Source organism: Heptranchias perlo, chromosome 4 (assembly GCF_035084215.1).
Source record: "Heptranchias perlo isolate sHepPer1 chromosome 4, sHepPer1.hap1, whole genome shotgun sequence".
Lineage (NCBI taxonomy): Eukaryota > Metazoa > Chordata > Chondrichthyes > Hexanchiformes > Hexanchidae > Heptranchias > Heptranchias perlo.
The window spans coordinates 31,166,839-31,186,781 of record NC_090328.1 but is presented as its reverse complement, the minus strand read 5'-3'; the positions used below and the strand labels follow the sequence as shown (position 1 = coordinate 31,186,781).

The 19,943-nt window shown below is 47.7% G+C and overlaps 1 protein-coding gene across 3 annotated transcripts in view; it reads right to left on the bottom strand.

The window, feature by feature from the left end:
• The window catches only part of LOC137320829 (soluble lamin-associated protein of 75 kDa-like), a 163,260-nt gene extending 146,684 nt beyond the window's left edge, over window positions 1-16,576 (bottom strand). For 2 of the 3 annotated variants that reach the window (XM_067982709.1, XM_067982711.1), the window contains exons 1-2: window positions 14,104-15,554; window positions 9,067-9,314 (exon numbers count right to left, since the gene is read on the bottom strand). In XM_067982709.1, the coding sequence (XP_067838810.1) occupies window positions 9,067-9,235 (169 nt within the window). In that variant the 5' untranslated portion in view covers window positions 9,236-9,314; window positions 14,104-15,554. Of the gene's footprint in view, window positions 1-9,066; window positions 9,315-14,103; window positions 15,555-16,459 lie in introns of those variants that run through there. The other variant, XM_067982710.1, reaches the window with a different exon arrangement.
• Between the last annotated feature and the right edge of the window lie 3,367 nt (window positions 16,577-19,943).

Genomic DNA, 19,943 nt, shown 5'->3' with positions numbered 1-19,943 from the left:
AAGGCTGCGGAGAACATGACGTAGTTTCTCCGCTCCGGGGAAGTACTGGACGACGAAGGGTACTCTGTTGGTTGCGTCCCGTGTTAGTCTTCTGAGGAGGTCTATGCGATTTTTTGCTGTGGCCCGTCGGAACTGTCGATCGACGAGTCGAGCGTCATATCCCGTTCTTACGAGGGCGTCTTTCAGCGTCTGTAGGTGTCCATCGCGTTCCTCCTCGTCTGAGCAGATCCTGTGTTTTCGCAGGGCCTGTCCATAGGGGATGGCCTCTTTGACGTGGTTAGGGTGGGAGCTGGAAAAGTGGAGCATCGTGAGGTTGTCCGTGGGCTTGCGGTAGAGTGAGGTGCTGAGGTGCCCGTCTTTGATGAGTTTTCGTGTGTCCAAGAAAGAAACCGATTCTGAGGAGTTCCTCAGAATCACTCCTCAGAATCGGTTTCTTTATTGGACACACGAATCTCCATCAAAGACGGGCACCTCAGCACCTCACTCTACCGCAAGCCCATGGACAACCTCACGATGCTCCACTTTTCCAGCTCCCACCCTAACCACGTCAAAGAGGCCATCCCCAATGGACAGGCCCTGCGAATACACAGGATCTGCTCAGACGAGGCGGAACGCGATGGACACCTACAGACGCTGAAAGACGCCCTCGTAAGAACGGGATATGACGCTCGACTCGTCGATCGACAGTTCCGACGGGCCACAGCGAAAAATCACATAGACCTCCTCAGAAGACTAACACGGGACGCAACCAACAGAGTACCCTTCGTCGTCCAGTACTTCCCCGGAGCAGAGAAACTACGTCATGTTCTCCGCAGCCTTCAACATGTCATCGATGACGACGAACACCTCGCTATGGCCATCCCCACACCTCCACTACTCGCCTTCAAACAGCCACCCAACCTCAAACCGACCATCGTTCGCAGCAAATTACCCAGCTTTCAGGAGAACAACGTCCACGACACCACACAACCCTGCCACGGCAACCTCTGCAAGACATGCCAGATCATCGACACAGACACCACCATCACACGAGAGGACACCACCCACCAGGTACATGGTTCATACTCCTGTGACTCGGCCAACGTTGTCTACCTCATACGCTGCAGGAAAGGATGCCCCGGAGCATGGTACATTGGCGAGACCATGCAGACACTGCGACAACAGATGAACGGACACCGCGCAACAATCGCCAGACAGGAGGGTTCCCTCCCAGTCGGGGAACACTTCAGCAGTCAGGGACATTCAGCCACCGATCTTCGGGTAAGCGTTCTCCAAGGCGGCCTTTGAGACACACGACAACGCAAAATCGTCGAGCAGAAATTGATAGCCAAGTTCCGCACCCATGAGGACGGCCTCAACCGGGATCTTGGGTTCATGTCACGCTACACGTAACCCCACCAGCAAAAAAAAGTTATCTGTTTTTAACACAACGGGTCATTCTCTGTCTTTCTCTTCCTTTCGGATGTTTCTCTCTCTCTCTCTGTCTGTCTTTTTTGTTCTGGCCGTTTGTGTATTCGGTGGTCCTGTAGGTAACATCACTCTGTCTGAACACTTTGATTGCCTTGACAACGGGCAGTTGGAAAGATTATCTGTAATCGCCAGGTATTGTTCTCTGAATATAAATGCGGTAACCTTCCATGGAATCCCACACTTGCTCACCTGACGAAGGAGAAAGCCTCCGAAAGCTTGTGATTTTCAAATAAAACAGTTGGACTATAACTTGTAAGATTCCTTACAAGTTTTCTTTTGCCCTTTTACTTGAGAGCCTGTAGACAAAGCAAATACATAACACTGCCTGGAAACATTGCATATTCATAACAAATTGTAACTGGTTTCTGGAAAGCATACGTGTGTGTTTGTGTGTGCATTTGTGTCCGTGTGTTTGTGCATGTGTGTGTTTGTGTGTGTGCGCATGTGTGTGTGTGTGCGTATGTTTGAGTCTGTGTGCATGTGTGTGTGCATGTGGGGGTGTGTATGCGTGCGCGTGTGTTGAGGCACTGAATGGAATATAGGTCCTAGTTTCAACAGAAGGCCGGCCTCTGTTTATATTAATTACTTGTAGATAGTCCTCTATCAGGACAAAACTCGTTTGATTAATTCCATCAGACAATATATGGAGTTTGCCAATGTGAAAAAGAGACAGAGATGTTGGGCTTGATTTTCAAATGAAAGTCCAGGTGCGTTGGGGGGCGGGGGGCAGCGAAAATCGATACAATCCCGAGCAGGTAAGGAACCCGGCTCCAGCCCGTCGACTTCCACGTCTCACACACACAGTGTGCGTGCGGGGTTCTGGAATCTGGAAGTGGCGGAACGATATTTAAAGAAGCAAATGTAGGTACTTAAGGTGCTTTGGGGGAAAAAATTCGATAGGGGTCGTTTTTGGCGCAGGTATTACCCCGCGCCCAATGGCCCCTGTGCAGGCAGGTCACAAGTTTCGACCCACTCGAGGACTACCTGCAATCAGCCTTCCTTTCCAGGCCTCGCACATGAAATCAATGCAATTCGCACTTTCCACCACCAGATGGAGCTCAATCTCTTAAAGGGAGGATGTTTCTTAGAAATCTCTTAAAGGTAGCTGGTACCTGTTATTTGCTGAAAATAACAGTCTACTGTCTGCACAGAGTCTGAACGGAGATCAGACATCACACATGTAAAACACAGATGCAGCTCCCATCCCTATGTTTACACACTGATGAGTTATGTTAAAACATTGAATGAAGGTTACGCACTACTAAATCCCACATCCTCCAATCTGCACGCCAGACCTCACCAACCTGCCGATCTGAGTTGGTACCAGGCCTGCGAGATGCATGCACCAAGGTTCTCTGCTGATGCACTAAAGTCCTTGGATGCAAGAGGTGGACAGAAGGAGGGACATCCTATATCCGCAGTGGGGGTGGGGGGGTGGTTGCAAGAGGCCCTCCAGACATATACTCAAAAGGCAGTGGGAGGCAGCGGGGTACGAAGTCAATGCCAGGCGCACAGCATCATGAACATGGATGCAGTGCAGGAAGAAGTTCAATGCTTTGACATGAGCGGTCAAGGTGAGTGAGGTCAACTGTCAAGTGGAGTCTCCTACCAACTGCACCACGCACTACGCCGCCCCATCACCCACATACCAATAAACTCTTTCCATCAGTACTCAACTCTTCCAATCAGATGCTTCCTCTCACCCTTATACATCACCACTGTTTCAAGCCCACCCACAACTCACAGGCCACACACTGGCAGCTCTTCAACCATCACAGGCACATCACCCAGACACACGTCCTGCTTTCTTGCAGGAGACGGTGGCGCATATCAAGAGGCAGCGAGTGGCAGTGGCATTTAGCCCGTCAGGCCTATTCCTCCATTCAATGAGATCATGGTGGACCTGTGACCTAACTCCATATACCCAGCTTAGCCCCATATCCCTTAATATCCTTGGTTCACAGAAATCTATCAGTCTCAGATTTAACATTCACAAGTGAGCTAGCATCAATTGCCGTCTGCAGAAGGGCGTTCCAAACTTCTCCCACCCTTTGCGTGTAGAAGCATTTCCTAACTTCACCCCTGCACGTCCTGGCTCTAAATGTTAGGCTATGTCCCCTAGTCCTAGTATTCAAGTATAGGAGACCTCCAAAAACAGTTACAAATGTCTTGGCAGCCAGAAGCAATAATCCAGCCACTAACCTGTAAATCCTGCATGGTCCCTTTAAATAGCGCTGGTGGGGGGTCCTCCAGGCACTCTAAGACATGGTCAGATGGTCGGGGTTAAGATTGTGCGTTGAGTTGAGCGTTAAGTCCCAAAATGGAGTCTCCTCAGGGCTAGAGAGAAACTTGGAGTGGGAGGGGGAGGATCCAGTTGTCGTGGTCCACGTAGGTACCAATGACATAGGTAGGACTAAGAAAGAGGTTCTCCTGAGGGAGTTTGAGCAGCTAGGGACTAAATTAAAAAGCAGAACCACAAAGGTGATAATCTTTGGATTATTACCTGAGCCACGAGCAAATTGGTACAGGGTAAATCAGATCAGAGAGATCAATGTGTGGCTCAAAGATTGGTGTGGGAGGAGTGGGTTTTGATTCATGGGGCACTGGCACCAGTACTGGGGAAAGAGGGAGCTGTTCTGTTGGGATGGGCTTCACCTGAACCATGCTGGGACCAGTGTTCTGGCAAACCGAATAACTAGGGAAGGTAGAGAAGGCTTTAAACTAAATAGAGTGGGGGAGGGCTCAGGTGGGGCGAAGTTTAGATTAATAAAGAAAAGACAAGGAAGTAGTACAGGAAAGTGATGGGGGTAATGATAAACAGAGTGTGTCAGGAAGGGACAGAGCATACAAACATAAGAGTGCACTAGCAAATGAGGCTGGGGTAGGAAAGAATATATAAAAACAGGGAGGTATTGCTGCAGTTATATAAGGTATTGGTGAGACCGCACCTGGAATACTGCATACAGTTTTGGTGTCCACACTTAAGAAAAGACATACTTGGTCTCCAGGCAGTACAAAGAAGGTTCACTCGGTTAATCCCGGGGATGAGAGGGTGGACATATGAGGAGAGGTTGAGTAGATTGGGACTCTATTCATTGGAGTTCAGAAGAATGAGAGGCAAGCTTATTGAAACATATAAGATTGTGAAGGGGCTTGATCGGGTGGATGCGGTAAGGATGTTCCCAAGGATGGGTGAAACTGGAACTAGGGGGCATAATCTTAGAATAAGGGGCTGCTCTTTCAAAACTGAGATGAGGAGAAACTTCTTCACTCATAGGGTAGGAGGTCTGTGGAATTTGCTGCCCCAGGAAGCTGTGGAAGCTACATCATTAAATAAATTTAAAACAGAAATAGACAGTTTCCTAGAAGTAAAGGGAATTAGGGGTTACAGGGAGCGGGCAGGAAATTGGACATGAATTTAGATTGAGGTTAGGATCAGATCAGCCATGATCTTATTGAATGGCGGAGCAGGCTCGAGGGGCCGATTGGCCTACTCCTGCTCCTATTTCTTATGTTCTTAAATCAGCATTGCACACTGATTGAAGCCATTTTCTCCCTACTTTTCTTTTCAGCATGCGTTATCTGCACCTGCGCTAACTCCTATACCAACATGGCGTCTGTCGCACATCACGCTGGAAACGTGCGTGCGCATCCAAGACGCCATCTTGGATGTCGGAGAGGCCATGTAGCGCCCAATTTAGCGCCCATGATTTGTTACATAGTAGGTAGTTACAATGATTTTCAACTTACCTGGGTGGCTTTCCCACGGCTTCCGATTCACTGGAAGGCCGGATCAGGCCGGGCGCGAAACCCGGAAACAAGATTAATGAACGTCAGTTACCTCGCGATTGCGTGGGGAATGGTAACGTTTTATTATCCAGGTTTGCCCCCCCCCCCCGCCCCAGTGCCATCCCACCACCATTTGAAAATCGAGCCCATTATCTGTTGTTGCACTTTGGGATCTATTGACCATTTTTCCACAGAAAGGATTTGGGTAAATAATTACTTCCAGCCTTGTGTTTTAAAGCATTGGAGTTGATTTTAACTGTTCCCACTGGGTGGGAGACGGCGAGCATGTGGGTCAACCGCCCCCTTTACACCCGGCCCGATTTCCATTGATTTCAAGGGAAAGTAAAATCAGGCAGGATGTGAAGCTGGCAGACGTTCCGATCCCATCAGTTTCCCGCCCAGTTCAAATCAACGCCTATAGTAAAGTCATGCACAAAAATGGGCTCTGAGGCAAGAGGTAGCTAAGATATTACTGAGCTATTTAATGCTGTTCCCCATATACTATAAATAAGCAATTCAGTAGCTTGTCTTGGCAATTGAATAAAGACTTCAAACCCATTTTATTGGAAAGTTTTTGAATCTTTTTCTGGCTGTCAGCTGCAAGAGATGAAAGACAGAGATTGGGATATAGGCTGGCAGGGAGGTTTTTCAAACAGGATGCTGATCAGTCAGGACTATAAAGAGAAAATTGTGAGAGCTTTTACCAAAGACTAGGAAGTCAGAAATGCTGGAGGAATAATTCGAGGTCATCTTGTTTAAGTCAATACAACAACACACTGGTGTGGGGAAGCATGGTCTGTTCTTTATTTTGTATCATTACACAAAGAAGAGAAGTACTATTTGAATTAATCATAACCGCCATTCTGTATTTCCACCTTACAGTGAAATAAAGCAACTTATCGATTTGCAGCAGACCTCATCTCATCAAGCGTCTGCTTGATCTGCCTTTGGAGGTATTGAAGCAGTACATGTGCGAAATACACAAATATCTGGTTCAGGCCACAAGGTGGGTATTATTGTTAAAACCCTGGGTTGTATAAGCAGATATAGGGCAATGTGAGGTCAACTTTCATTTGTGGGTGTGACTGATGCCATTGAACTCAAAGGGCATCTGTGGGAGAGCAGAATTTGTGACATCTGTATTGGCTGTCCTCCCAGATGATATCCTTTCGAAAGCCATTGTTATCTCGAACTTAGTACCTTGACATGAAAGGCTTCTTTTGTCGTGAAGGCCTTGAGATAGCTGCTCATCTTTAATTCATTGAATTTAACTATGTGTCTCAGCAAATATAGTAATTTAGCACTCTTTAGGTGCCAAGGTGTGCTATCATAAAATGCTCAACAGAGAGGCTCAGATTAAAGGACTCTGCCAAGGGACTGGGAGAATCTTGAAACTTTGGGGTTAAATTTTTATGGGGAGCCTCTTGATCGTCATCCGTAAATTAAAAAAATTCACAAACGTCAGTCAAATTCTTTAAAAGAAACACCTTGATTTTAACTCACCTCGCCCAGCGAGAATGGTGCGTGGGAGGGGTTAAGGTTAGGCTGAGTCCACTTACTGATCTGAGGCCACCCAATGACATTGGATCTTCACCGACTTTGAAGTCGGCTGAGGTTCCCGCTGTAGGCAAGCAAGTGCCTAATTTAAATTCAAAAATCCCAGCCCAATGATGTCATCAGTGCTGCGATGAGTGGGGGAAGGCCTGCTCGTTAGAGAAACATGATGGGAGGCGCCAACTGACCAGAAGAGCCAAGGTAAGTTTAGAACAATTATCTTTGTGCCAGGAGCAGGAGTGCACCCTCCAGGTCCCGCAAGGAGTCCTTGGACCTCCCCAGCCCTGACCTTGCCTCCCCCTCTCCCTCTCCCTTTCTGCACTGGCATCGGCTACTAAATCCCGTGCCCATGGCTAATTTCATGCCAAGGACCATTCCGTTGGGTCCCCAGTGTCCTAAATTTCCCGACTCGATCTCCCACTCCCGCCCACCGGTCCTGACATCGGACCTGCTGGTTTCGAGAGGGAGACTGTCCTGGATTATTTAAATGCGAACCCGAAGTTAAAATGATCCAGGCCCATGCTGAGATTCCGGTGGAGGTTTCCCTCCCGCCTGCACTCTCCTCCATCCCGAACGCCCCGCCCCCCCAGTTAAATCTGAGGCCATTAATCTACTGATTATTCATAGAAATCATTGTCCTTTTAAACTAGTTTCAAGGCCCCACAGAACAGTTTCACAATTAGGCACTATTATTATAAAATTCTTCCCACCACTTCCACTTACAGTTGTACCCTAATGATCTAATCTGGGACTAAGTGCTCTTTTGCTCAGTTTCACAGTAAAAGAAAGATTTTTGATCACTGAATTCCAACGTACAGAAGCATAAGTTAGTAAATGAATAGCAGCACGATTTATCTACAGCGGGTAATGTAAATTTGTTCACTTTTTCTTTTCCTACAGGTCAGGTGCGAAGGTCACCACTTTCCCACTATCTATTAATAATTTTCTTTTCACATAACATGTATCATGACCTGGGACTGAACTCGTTCAGCACTAGCAACAGATATTAGCATAGGATTGCTCTGGCTTCATACTCACTGAGCTACTTTTATGTTGAAATGTGATTATCCAAACTAAAAAATGCTATGAATTCACAACTCACCGGTCAGCATCTGAAAGATAAAGAGAGGCTCATGTTTCAAGTGCGACTGAATTGGCAGTTAGGCTGGAAAACAAGTAATCTGGTTTTCCTCAGCTTAAGGCACTGCGTGCGGACTGGTTCTGGGCTGTTAGGCTGAGGAGAAAGAGATAACACTGGGTCTTGGCCCATCAGTGCTCGGCATACACTGCACGGGCGAGGGTGGGGAGCAAGGGTGAAGGCGGGGCTGTGTAGATCTATATTCATGGCACAGAAGAGAGGTCAACACCGAGAGGCTTCAAAACCCAATATATAACTGGGCAACTTGGATTACCAGGTGGTGAGCGGTGCAGGCAAGAACATTTAAAGGGCCACAAAGAAACCTCATGCTGCTGTTTTGAGGTTATTTCGGGCTCATTTTTTGTATTTGTTTTCCTTTCTCAAGGCACATGGGTTCTCATAAGACCTCCGAAAGGGTCCCAGGTTGATCATGATGCTCTAAAGGCATTTTTTACATTTTTATTTCTTTTCTCCCCTTTTATCAATTATATATTAAAAATGGCGGGTGGTCTTATACTCGAACGGTAGTCGCTTGTTGGTGGGATTGTGAGTATAACGTTATGTAACTTATTAACTTGCGTGGTGGTCCGCCTACTGCTTTGTTCTGCCTTCCGTTGGGGGGACAAATTTCAGGTCACAATCTCTCGTTATCTCCCTTGGAAGTGCAGTGGCTGCCAAATTGGAAGCTATTGACTTGCAAGTGTCCAGGGCACCCGCTTGAAACTGGCATTGAGGCACCATGAATATTCAAATAAGGGCCCTAATGCTGGCTATAGGATCCTGATCAGAATTTATCATCAACTGGGCGGTGCTCGTGCCCAGGTAACCCAGGTCTTTCATGGCCTAACCAGTTGTCCTTAAAGGTAAGTGAACTTTTTTATGGTTGCGTTTCTGTGGAACCAGGAGGAGCAGGAGCATAGTCCACTGCCGGCCCAGGCTTGGCCCCCTCCAGTTCGGCTCCCTCCCCCATCCTCCCTCCTCCCTCCCCCCTCTCCCTCCCCCTCCCCCCTCCTCCCTCCCCCCTCTCCCTCCCCCCTCCTCCCTCCCCCTCCCCCCTCCTCCCTCCTCCCTCCCCCCTCCTCCCTCCTCCTCCCTCCTTCCTCCCCCAGACCTACCTGCGGGCCGGCACAGCACTGGAGCCGAATGAACTTCCTGAGGTCCTAACCGGTGAGCTGCACCAGGTCGCCCGATTGGCAGCGAAAGCTTGCCTGATTCATGCAGCTGAGGCCCGAGGCTGAATATCGATTGGGCCTCATGCTGACGTCTTTGGACGTATGTTGACATTGCAACGCCCACATCGTGCCGCTTTCCGGCGCTACTTGAATCTCTCGGCCCAGATGTCCGAATAGACAATTTATAAGCACTGGAATAGAAAGCAGAAGAGTGAAGAGTCATTAACTACAGCCCTGTGTTCAAATGGTCCCAACGCGAACAGTATTAAATGTAGCTCGCCATCCCATGTTTTAATAAAAACATAAGAAATAGGAGCAGGAGTAGGCCATACGGCCCCTCGAGCCTGCTCCGCCATTCAATCAGATCATGGCTGATCTTCAACCTCAACTCTATTTTCTGCCCGATCCCCATATCTCTTGATTTCCCATGAGTCCAAAAATGTATCTATCTCAGCCTTGAATATACTCAACAACTGAGCATCCACAGTCCTCTGGGTTAGAGAATTCCAAAGATTCACAACCCTCTGAGTGAAGAAATTCCTCCTCATCTCAGTCTTAAATGGCCGACCCCTTATCCTGTGACTATGTCCTCTAGTTCTAGACTCTCCAGCCAGGGGAAACAACAACTCAGCATCTACCCTGTTACGTCCTCTCCGAATCTTATCTGTTTCAATGAGATCACCTCTTATTCTTCTAACTCCAGAGAGTATAGGCCCATTCTACTCAACCTCTCCTCATAGGACAACCCTCTCATCACAGGAATTAATTTAGTGAACTTCGTTGCACCGCCTCTAAGGCAAGTAGATCCTTCCCTAGATAAGGAGACCAAAACTGTACGCAGTAGTCCAGGTGAGGTCTCACCAAAGCCCTGTACAATTTTAGTAAGATTTCCTTACTCTTGTACTCCAACCCCCTTGCAATAAAGGCCAACATACCATTTGCTTTCCTAATTGCCGGCTGTACCTACATGCTAACTTTTTGTGTTTCTTGTACCAGGACACCCAAGTCTCTCTGGACACCAACATTTAATAGTTTCTCACCATTTAAAAATATTCTGTTTTTCTATTCTTCCTACCAAAGTGAATAACCTCACATTTCCCCACATTATGCTCCATCTGCCACCTTTTTGCCCACTCACTTAACCTGTCCATATCCCTTTGCAGACTCTTTGTGTCCTCCTCACAGCTTACTTTCCCACCTAGCTTTTTGGCATCCCCGCTCACTAAGCAAGTTTCTAGCATTCTTCCCCCTTCTCCCCATCACCCCATTGATCATGTTTTCAGCTCTCCGCCCCCACCGAGCAATGTTTTTGGCCTCCACCCCTCCGAATAGTAAGTTATGGGCTTCCCCCGTGTTAAGCAAGATTCAGTTCTCCCTCAATCCCTTGCCTGCAAAGTAATTTTTCAGCCTTCTTTCCCCCTTCCCTCAGCTGAATACGTTTTTGGCATTCTTCTTCCCATTCTCCTTTCCCCATCTTTCCCCTCTCCCTCTGTCACATATCCCTCTACTCCTCTTCCCCTTCCTCTCACCCTCCATCCTCTTCCTCTTTTTCATTTCTTTCCCTCCTGTCTTCCTCTCTCCCCTTCCTCTCCTTCCCTCCCATTGCCTCCCTTGTGCTCCCAGTCTCCCCCCTCCTCTTTGACTTGCCCTGCCTCCTTCCCATCCATCCTCCCCTTCTCTCACCTCCCTCCGTCCTCTCTCCTCCTCCTCTCCTTACTCTCCCCCCTCATGTCCCTGTTCCCCTACTCCACCTGCTTCATCTCCCTCTCTTTATCCCCTCCCTCACGCCTGCTTCCCCCCTTTCTCCCCCTCTTTCCATCTCCCTCTCCCACTTACTCTCTCTCCCCTTCTTCCTTTCACTCTCACATATCTCCCTTTCCTGCTATTCCCCCCTCTCCCCACCGCCCTCTCCCCACCTCTCTCGGTGTCCCACGTTCTTCCCTCCTCCCTTTCCCTCCACACCTTTGCCACCCTGCCCCCTCCTCATCTCTCCCACTGCCCTTCTTTTGCCATCCCATCTGCCCCCTTCCTCCTCCTCCTTCTTGGTCTGATTTAATTATCATCCTGCCCTCTAACCCTGACTGGACATGAATACTGCACTTGGTCTAGACTCCCCATGTGTAACACCCAGGGTGATCGACTAGTACTTATACTAGTATGAGCCATTTTTTAGCTCTTATATCTTAGATCTCTCTACGCTTTTGAGAGAGTCTTTATCAGCCTTACTATCTAGGTAAATCATTTGATAATATGCCCTGCATCACCATCCCTGGGTATGTCCTGTCCCACCGGCAGGACAGACCAACCAGTGGTGACGGTACAGTGATATACAGTCAGGAGGGAGTGGCCCTGGGAGTCCTCAACATTGACTCCGGACCCCATGAAAACTCATGGCAACAGGTCAAACATTGGCAAGGAAACCTCCTGCTGATTACCACCTACCACCCTCCCTCAGCTGATGAATCAGTCCTCCTCCATGTTGAGCACCATTTGGAGGAAGCACTGACGGTAGTAAGGGCACAGTATGTACTCTGGGTGGGGGACTTCAATGTCCATCATCAAGAGTGGCTCAGTAGCACCACTACTGACCAAGCTGGCCGAGTCCTGAAGGACATAGCTGCCAGATTGGGCCTGTGGCAGGTGGTGAGCGAACCAACACGAGGGAAAAACCCACTTGACCTTGTCCTCACCAATCTACCTGTTGCAGATGCATGACAGTATTAGTAGGAGTGACCACTGCACAGTTCTTGTGGAGATGAAGTCCCATCTTCACACTAAGGATACCATCCAACATGTTGTGTGGCATTACCACCGTGCTAAATGGGATAGATTCAGAACAGATCTAGCAGCTCAAAACTGGGAATCCATGAGGTGCTGTGGGCCATCAGCAGCAGCAGAATTGTATTCCAGCACAATCTGTAACCTCATGGCCCTGCATATTCCTCACTCTACCATTACCAACAAGCCAGGGGATCAACCCTGGTTCAATGAGGAGTGTAGAAAAGCATGCCAGGAGCAGCACCCAGGCGTACCGAAAAATGAGGTGGCAAACTGGTGAAGCTACAACTCAGGATTACATGCATACTAAACAGGGGAAGCAACATGCTATAGACAGAGCTAAGTGATTCCACAACCAACGGCTCAGATCAAAGCTCTGCAGTCCTGCCACATCCAGTCATGAATGGTGGTGGACAATTAAACAACTAACGGGAGGAGGAGGCTTAGTGAACATCCCCATCCTAAATAATGGCAGAGTCCAGCATGTGAGTGCAAAAGACAAGGCTGAAGTGTTGGCAACCATCTTCAGCCAGAAGTGCTGAGTGGGTGATCCATCTCGGCCTCCTCCCGAGATCCCCACCATCACAGAAGCCAGTCTTCAGCCAATTTGATTCACTCCACGTGATATCAAGAAACATCTGAGAGCACTGGATACAGCAAAGGCTATGGGCCCTGACAACATCCTGGCTGTAGTGCTGAAGACTTGTGCGCCAGAACTAGCCGCGCCTCTAGCCAAACTGTTCCAGTACAGCTCCAACACTGGCATCTACCCGACAATGTTGCCCAGGTATGTCCTGTCCACAAAAAGCAGGACAAATCCACTCCAGCCAATTATCGCCCCATCAGTCCTTGAAATTAAGGCAGCATTTGACCGAGTGTGTCACTAAAAAGCCCGAGTAAAATTGAAGTCAATGGGAATCAGGGGGAAAACTCTTCAGTGGCTGGAGTCATACCTAGCACGAAGGAAGATGGTAGTGGTTGTTGGAGGCCAATCATCTCAGCCCCACGACATTGCTGCAGGAGTTCCTCAGGGCAGTGTCCTAGGTCCAACCATCTTCAGCTTCTTCATCAATAACCTTCCCTCCATCATAAGGTCAGAAATGGGGATGTTCGCTGAAGATTGCACAGTGTTCAGTTCCATTCGCAACCCCTCAGATAATGAAGCAGTCTGTGCCCACATGCAGCAAGATGGACAACATCCAGGCTTGGGCTGATAAGTGGCAAGTAACATTCGTGCCAGACAAGTGCCAGGCAATGACCATCTCCAACAAGAGAGATTCTAACCACCTCCCCTTGACATTCAACAGCATTACCATCGCCAAATCCCCCACCATCAATATCCTGGGGGTCATCATTGACCAGAAACTTAACTGGACTAGCCACATAAATACTGTGGCTACAAGAGCAGGTCAGAGGCTGGGTATTCTTGGCAAGTGACTCACCTCCTGACTCCCCAAAGCCTTTCCACCATCTAGAAGGCACAAGTCAAGAGTGTGATGGAATACTGTCCACTTGCCTGGTTGAGTACAGCTCCAACAACACTCAAGAAACTCGACACCATCCAGGACAAAGCAGCCCGCTTGATTGGCACCCAATACACCACCTTAAACATTCATTCCCTTCACCACCAGCGCACCATGGCTGCAGTGTGTACCATCCACAGGATGCATTGCAGCAACTCGCCAAGGCTTCTTCGACAGCACCTCCCAAACCCACGACCTCTACCACCTAGAAGGATAAGGGCAGCAGGCACATGGGAACAACACCACCTGCATATTCCTCTCCAAGTCACACACCATCCTGACTTGGAAATCTTTCGCCGTTCCTTCATCATTGCTGGGTCAAAATCCTGGAACTCCCTTCCTAACAGCAGTGTGGGAGAACCGTCACCACACGGACTGCAGCGGTTCAAGATGGCGGCTCACCACCACCTTCTTAAGGGCAATTAGGGATGGGCAATAAATTCTGGCCTTGCAGCGATGCCCACATCCCATGAACGAATAAAAAAAAACTAACGGGAATTGCTGCTCTGTCAATTACTTTTAAGCTCTTGGAATTGTTCCGGTCCTTGATATAATGGTAGAAGACAGTAATCTAGTTTTGAACTATTAACGAAATGTGTCAAATAAACAAGGAACAATGAAGAACATAACAACAATATAATATACGGGGCCAAAAATCCATTTTGATCCCGGCACTTACGCTGTGATCGACCTGCAGCTGGGAACCTTCACCACTAACTTTGTCAGACTTTCCAGGGTCAGGGGGAGGTTCCTTCATTTAAATAACTTGTGCAAGCACCCTTGCCAATATTTAGCTTGATAAGAGAGCTAAAATGATCTTCAGTGTTCCAATCTAAGTCCCAGTTCTAGACACCCCAGGCTGGTGTAGGGAAATTTGGGTCTTTCCCAGAGATTTGTGGATTCGGACAATAGTTGAGAATCCAAACTTTTTGGTTAATCAAAGGGGTTATTTAATGATTTATAGAGGAGTACATAAGCATGAAGCAACTCAATCAATATATGGATTACCCTATCCGATTCCTACAAGCAGGCATAGTGCAAAAGCAAGTAGCACATACAAATTCTATAAAACATCAAGGCAGCTGTCTAGAAATAGGGTGTTGATCGCAGTAGTAGCAGGTGCATCGTTGAGGGATGTGTCGAGGTTCTTTGTTTTCTCATCATGTTTGTCTCATTGTCAAAGTTCAGAAGCAAAATATCGAAGTGCACATTATTGGGGGAGCTTGTACCACAGTAGATGTTCAACTGTTTCGCCTCCAACTGTTGACTGTTGAAGCTTCTACGATGTCCTATCTTGATAGGGAGTGATCCAAGTTACGAGAAGGCCCAGTATGGCCACTCACCCATTGTTGCATTAATGATGGATGGTTGGTTGGACAACTCAAGAATCGTATGAATCCATTGTATACTCTTCTCCGTGTGAATCCAGGTGCATTTACGAGCTCTTTTGTTTTGAGAACCAGGTCGTTGTTGAGTATCAAAGATGTCCTGAGAAGCAACGTCAGTAGAACCTACTCAAAGCTGCTCTACAGCTGTCGTCTTATCAGTTATTTATCCTTTGTATCTACGGTGAGAACCGGAGACCAGTTCAATCTGTCCCGAAGCCATCAAAACTTCTGGAAGGCAACGAAAGCTTCTGACTTTCGTGCTTATCAGTTGTTATTGAAAACTGCAGCTTGTTGATGTTTCTGTAATCTGCTGCTTTTGCAGTTTTAAACTGATGTCCAAATGTCCAGTTTAAACTGACTGCACTTTGCTGTCTTTGCAGTTGTGAATTTATACTGTCCAAATGTCCAAAGGTAATGTCAAGGGGCGAGTTAACCCTTTCTTTCCCATGTACTATTCTGAAAGGGACTAGTTAACCCTTTACTTTGAGTCATCCAGTAGATCTTCAGTGCACATCACTGTCCAAATGTAATGTCAAGGGACGAGTTAACCCTTGCTTTCAAATGTACTGTCCAAGTGGATGTCCAAATCCTTAAAGAGACTTGTTAACCCTTTACTTTGGGTCATCCAGTAGGTCTTCAGTTCAAAAGAGTAAAATGGGGTCTGAACCCCACCTTCCAATGGCCCCATTTGCACTTCCAGCAGCTGGTAGGACTTCCTTCACTGCCTGCTGTTGCAACCAACAAACTTTATTTCCAACCAAGTAGTCACGTGATGCATGGCAAATGACAAACATTAAAAGTACAATAATAACACAGAAAAGTGTCCTAATGGGTTAATTACCTCACAGGGCATACAGCTTCTGATTTACCTGTTTTCAAATGCTGATAGACCTATTATGGGTAATTATGTGTTTCTGACATGGAGCCTTGTCCACTGGGAATGCCTATGGGGAATTCAGGCGCCTGCTCTCAAATTTCAGAGGGTGTTTGGGTGAGGCTTTGTTCTGGGACTACAAATTTGCAAAATTACCCTGTCATGTATTTCTAATATTTTCTGTTTACATTTTGAATTTCCAGCATTTACAGTGTTCTCTTTTCATCCCAGATCAAATAAGTTTGCATGCAGATTTCTTTTTTTTATTCGTTCATGGGATGTGAGCGTCGCTGGCAAGACCAGCATTTATTGCCCATCCCTAATTGTCCTGGAGAAGGTGGTGGTGAGCCGCCTTCTTGAACCACTGCAGTCCATGTGGTGAAGGTTCTTCTACAGTGTTGTTAGGTAGGGAGTTAAAATACAAGAATACTTACAGATTATTTAATGAAAAATCCAAACAATACTCATACCAAGAGGGTCAGAAATGCCACCACACTCCAGCCATGAGTCCAGCAGGATGACCAGAAAACAGACCGGGACAGACACACTGGGCATTGGGGCCCCAACTATGCTGCCAGTATCCAGGAGGCCTTGTCAGCTACTTACAAAGACCCCAACAGAGGGGGAGGGGCCAGAGCTCAGGGGCTCCCTATTTTGGAAGTTCCCACACCCTTGGCCTGACAGGGACCTGGAGGACAATTTTAAACATTACCCACAAGGGGTAGCACTCCTGCTCCTCCTGGCCCACAAAGAGTGCTTTAAAAGGCACTAACCTTCTGGAGCCGGCAGTTCCCACCTCGATTTTGCAGCCAGGTTTCCTGAGCCCTGGGAAACCCAGGCAGCAGCTGTTAAATTTAAATCAGGCTCCCAACTGCACAGTGGGAGTGGGCTGGGGACGCGTTCCCCTTTTAAAAATTTTTAAACCCCTCCCCCGACCCTCTCCCGCTCGTCATAGGAGGGTTAATATCGAGGCCATGATATCCAAAATACAGGTCCAAAGTGGTCTAGAGATGATGGGAAATGTGCCAAGCTGACAACATTTCTTGGAAAACACATGAGCAGAACATTGTGATCCAAATAAACATGGTATTTGAAACTTTGAGACTGGGCACCAAACAACTTACAGATTTTGGAGACACAATGGGGGTTAACTTGGATAACCCCTGAAAACAGGTGTCCGCTCATAGCAATGCAGGCAGCACGTTATATTTGTGCTGCTTGCTGTTTTAAATGATTGCTGTGTGCAGCCAGCGCTACCTTCGCTGTTGATTGGCTGCTCGCATCAGTAGGGGGCCCCGATATCGTGAGTGGCTCGCGCTTCTTAAAGGCAGCCTGCGCCTTTTAAAGGGGAGGTGTATTGTGGCTGCATGAAGTGGTGGGAGTGATTTCAAAACTGAATCTGTGCTGTGATTCTTTGAAGAATGGCTGCGACTGGGAGAGAGCGTACACCGAGGTTCTCTGAAGATGCACTGGAGGCCTTGGTGCAAGAGGTAGAGAGAAGGAGGGGCATCCTGTATCTGCAGGGGGGGGGGGGTCAAGAGGCCCTCCAGACATATGCTCAGGAGGCAGTGGAAGGAAGTAGGGGAGGAGGTAAATGCCAGGAGCATAGCTCTAAGAACATCGATACAGTGCAGGAAGAAGTTCAATGATTTAAAATTTTTTCTTTTTTATTCGTTCACAGGATGTAGGCGTCGCTGCCGAGGCCAGCATTTATTGCCCATCCCTAATTGCCCTTGAGAAGGTGGTGGTGAGCCACCTTCTTGAACCGCTGCAGTCCGTGTGGTGACGGTTCTCCCACAGTGCTGTTAGGAAGGGAGTTCCAGGATTTTGACCCAGCAACAATGAAGGAACGGCGATATATTTCCGAGTCGGGATGGTGTGTGACTTGGAGGGGAACGTGCAGGTGGTGTTGTTCCCATGTGCCTGCTGCTCTTGTCCTTCTAGGTGGTAGAGGTCGCGGGTTTGGGAGGTGCTGTCGAAGAAGCCTTGGCGAGTTGCTGCAATGCATCCTGTGGATGGTACACACTGCAGCCACGGTGCGCCGGTGGTGAAGGGAGTGAATGTTTAGGGTGGTGGATGGGGTGCCAATCAAGCGGGCTGTTTTATCTTGGATGGTGTCGAGCTTCTTGAGTGTTGTTGGAGCTGCACTCATCCAGGCAAAATGAGTTGTCAAGGTGAGTGAGTTCAAGCTTCAAGTGGCATATTGTACCAACTGCACCATTAACCTCCTCCACTGCTCAATTTACTACACCCCCATCATCCAACTACCAACAATCTCTTTCAATCAGTATTCAACCGTTCAAATTATATGCCTTATCTCACCCTCACACACTTAGCACTGTTGCAAGCCTCACACCAACAACTCACAGTTGGCAGGATGACAGCATTCCTGCTCCCACCCCTGTCACTCCACCAGTGTCCTCGCTGTTGCTAGTCAGCCAGCCAGCCCACTCCCTGTAGAGCATTGAAACTTTATCCAAGTATAGTAAACCTCCAAAAACATATACAAATGCACCAGCAGCCAAAATAAATAATCTAGCAATTAACCTGTAACTCTTGCATGATCTCTTTAAATATCGCTGGTCGGGGGTCCTTCATGCCCTTTAAGTCACGTTCAGCTGTGTGAGGTTAAGACTGTGCATTGGATGGAGTGTGGAGTTCCAAAATCACAGCGATCCCTTTAAATTATATTAAATTAAATTATAAATTTAATTAAGAATAATAAATTAATTAACACATAATAAAGATGACAGGGCAGGTGATGTGTAGCGACTGCAGAATGTGGGAGCTCTGTAAGGGGTTTCTTTTTTACTGTTTCTCGGGCTTATAATAGGTCAGCCAGTTATGTTTTCCTGAGCTGCCCTGCCCGCAGTGCAGTTGCGAATCGCTTACCCCTTCCTGATTCTGAGCTGAGGACTTATCGAGTGGTAACAAAGACAGACAAACAGACCAGTGGATTGGTACAAGGAAAACCAATGTTTATTAATAAGAAAACTAAAACTACAAGGTAAACAGTATAATACAGAAGATAAAGAAATCGCTATGGATGTAATACAGTCTTACACTTATCGGGTTGAAAGAAACGGACACATCGAGGGAAAATTCTAAAATCACAAGTTTAGCAATATCACTTAACCCCCAACCTTACACTTATGCTAGGTTGTCTTGTGGCGGCCAGAAAATTAATGCTCACTGGTGAAACAGATGAAAAAGGCCTGGCCTCCTGCTGCATTTGCGAGGTTTTTCTGGATGGCCTTCCTTCTCAAGTCTGAGCTAGTGAGCAGCAGGACCCCGGCCACCAGGCGAAGAGAGCAGCTAGAGAGAGATACTGGGCAGCCCCAGTTATACCCTCTTGGTAACAGGTTTTTTTCATACCTTATCAGCTTGCTTCATTGTTTGATTTAAGCATGAAACGTAAGACAAAGGACCCCATCTCTGGCCCATTTACATTAATGGCCATTTCCTGTATCGATCTGTTCGCTAACTGCTTTACCATTGTTCTGAATGTACCTTGATGGTTCACCTTTTGTCCTGCGATCACTTCCTGCTCGAATTTTGATGTGTTGGCCGGCCATGTTGATAGCTTGCCTCAGGGCTAGAATGCAGCTGCATTGTTTAAAGAAACCTGTCTGAGACACGAAGCCTGCCGAGTTGTTGAGAATGCAATTTCAAATCTGCTGGTCCTCGGCCATGTGTCTGACTGCAGCCATTTTGAGAGACCTTGGATTTTTTAAAACAGTCACACCAGGGTTTCTTTAATAACTCCAATAAATCTTCGGGGTGGGGGGAACATGTGAAATTTTGCGAATCCCTTCAGCTCCTGGATACCAGTGTGATCCAGGGCAAACACGTCCGCAGCAAGCGTCTGCAGCTTGAGGAGCTTCGGCTCAGAGTCACTGAGCTGGAAGCCGAGCTGCAGACACTGCGACACATCAGGGAGGGGGAAAAATACCTGGACGTTCGGTTCCAGGAGGCGGTCACACCCCTTAGGATAGGGTCGTCTAAATTGGTCAGTGGTCAGGGACAGGAGGGTGTGACTGCGAGTGAGGCAGGTAAGGGGATCGAGAAGGTAGAAGTGGAGGAGCCTCAGCCTTTGCAATTGTCCAACAGGTTTGAGGTGCTTGCAGCCTGTATGGACGAAAGCGGGGGCTGCAGGGTGGATGAGCAAACTGACCATGGCATTCAAGCGGGGAGAGTTAGTAGGAATGTAGTGGTAGTAGGGGATAGTAGAGTCAGGGGGATAGACACAGTTCTCTG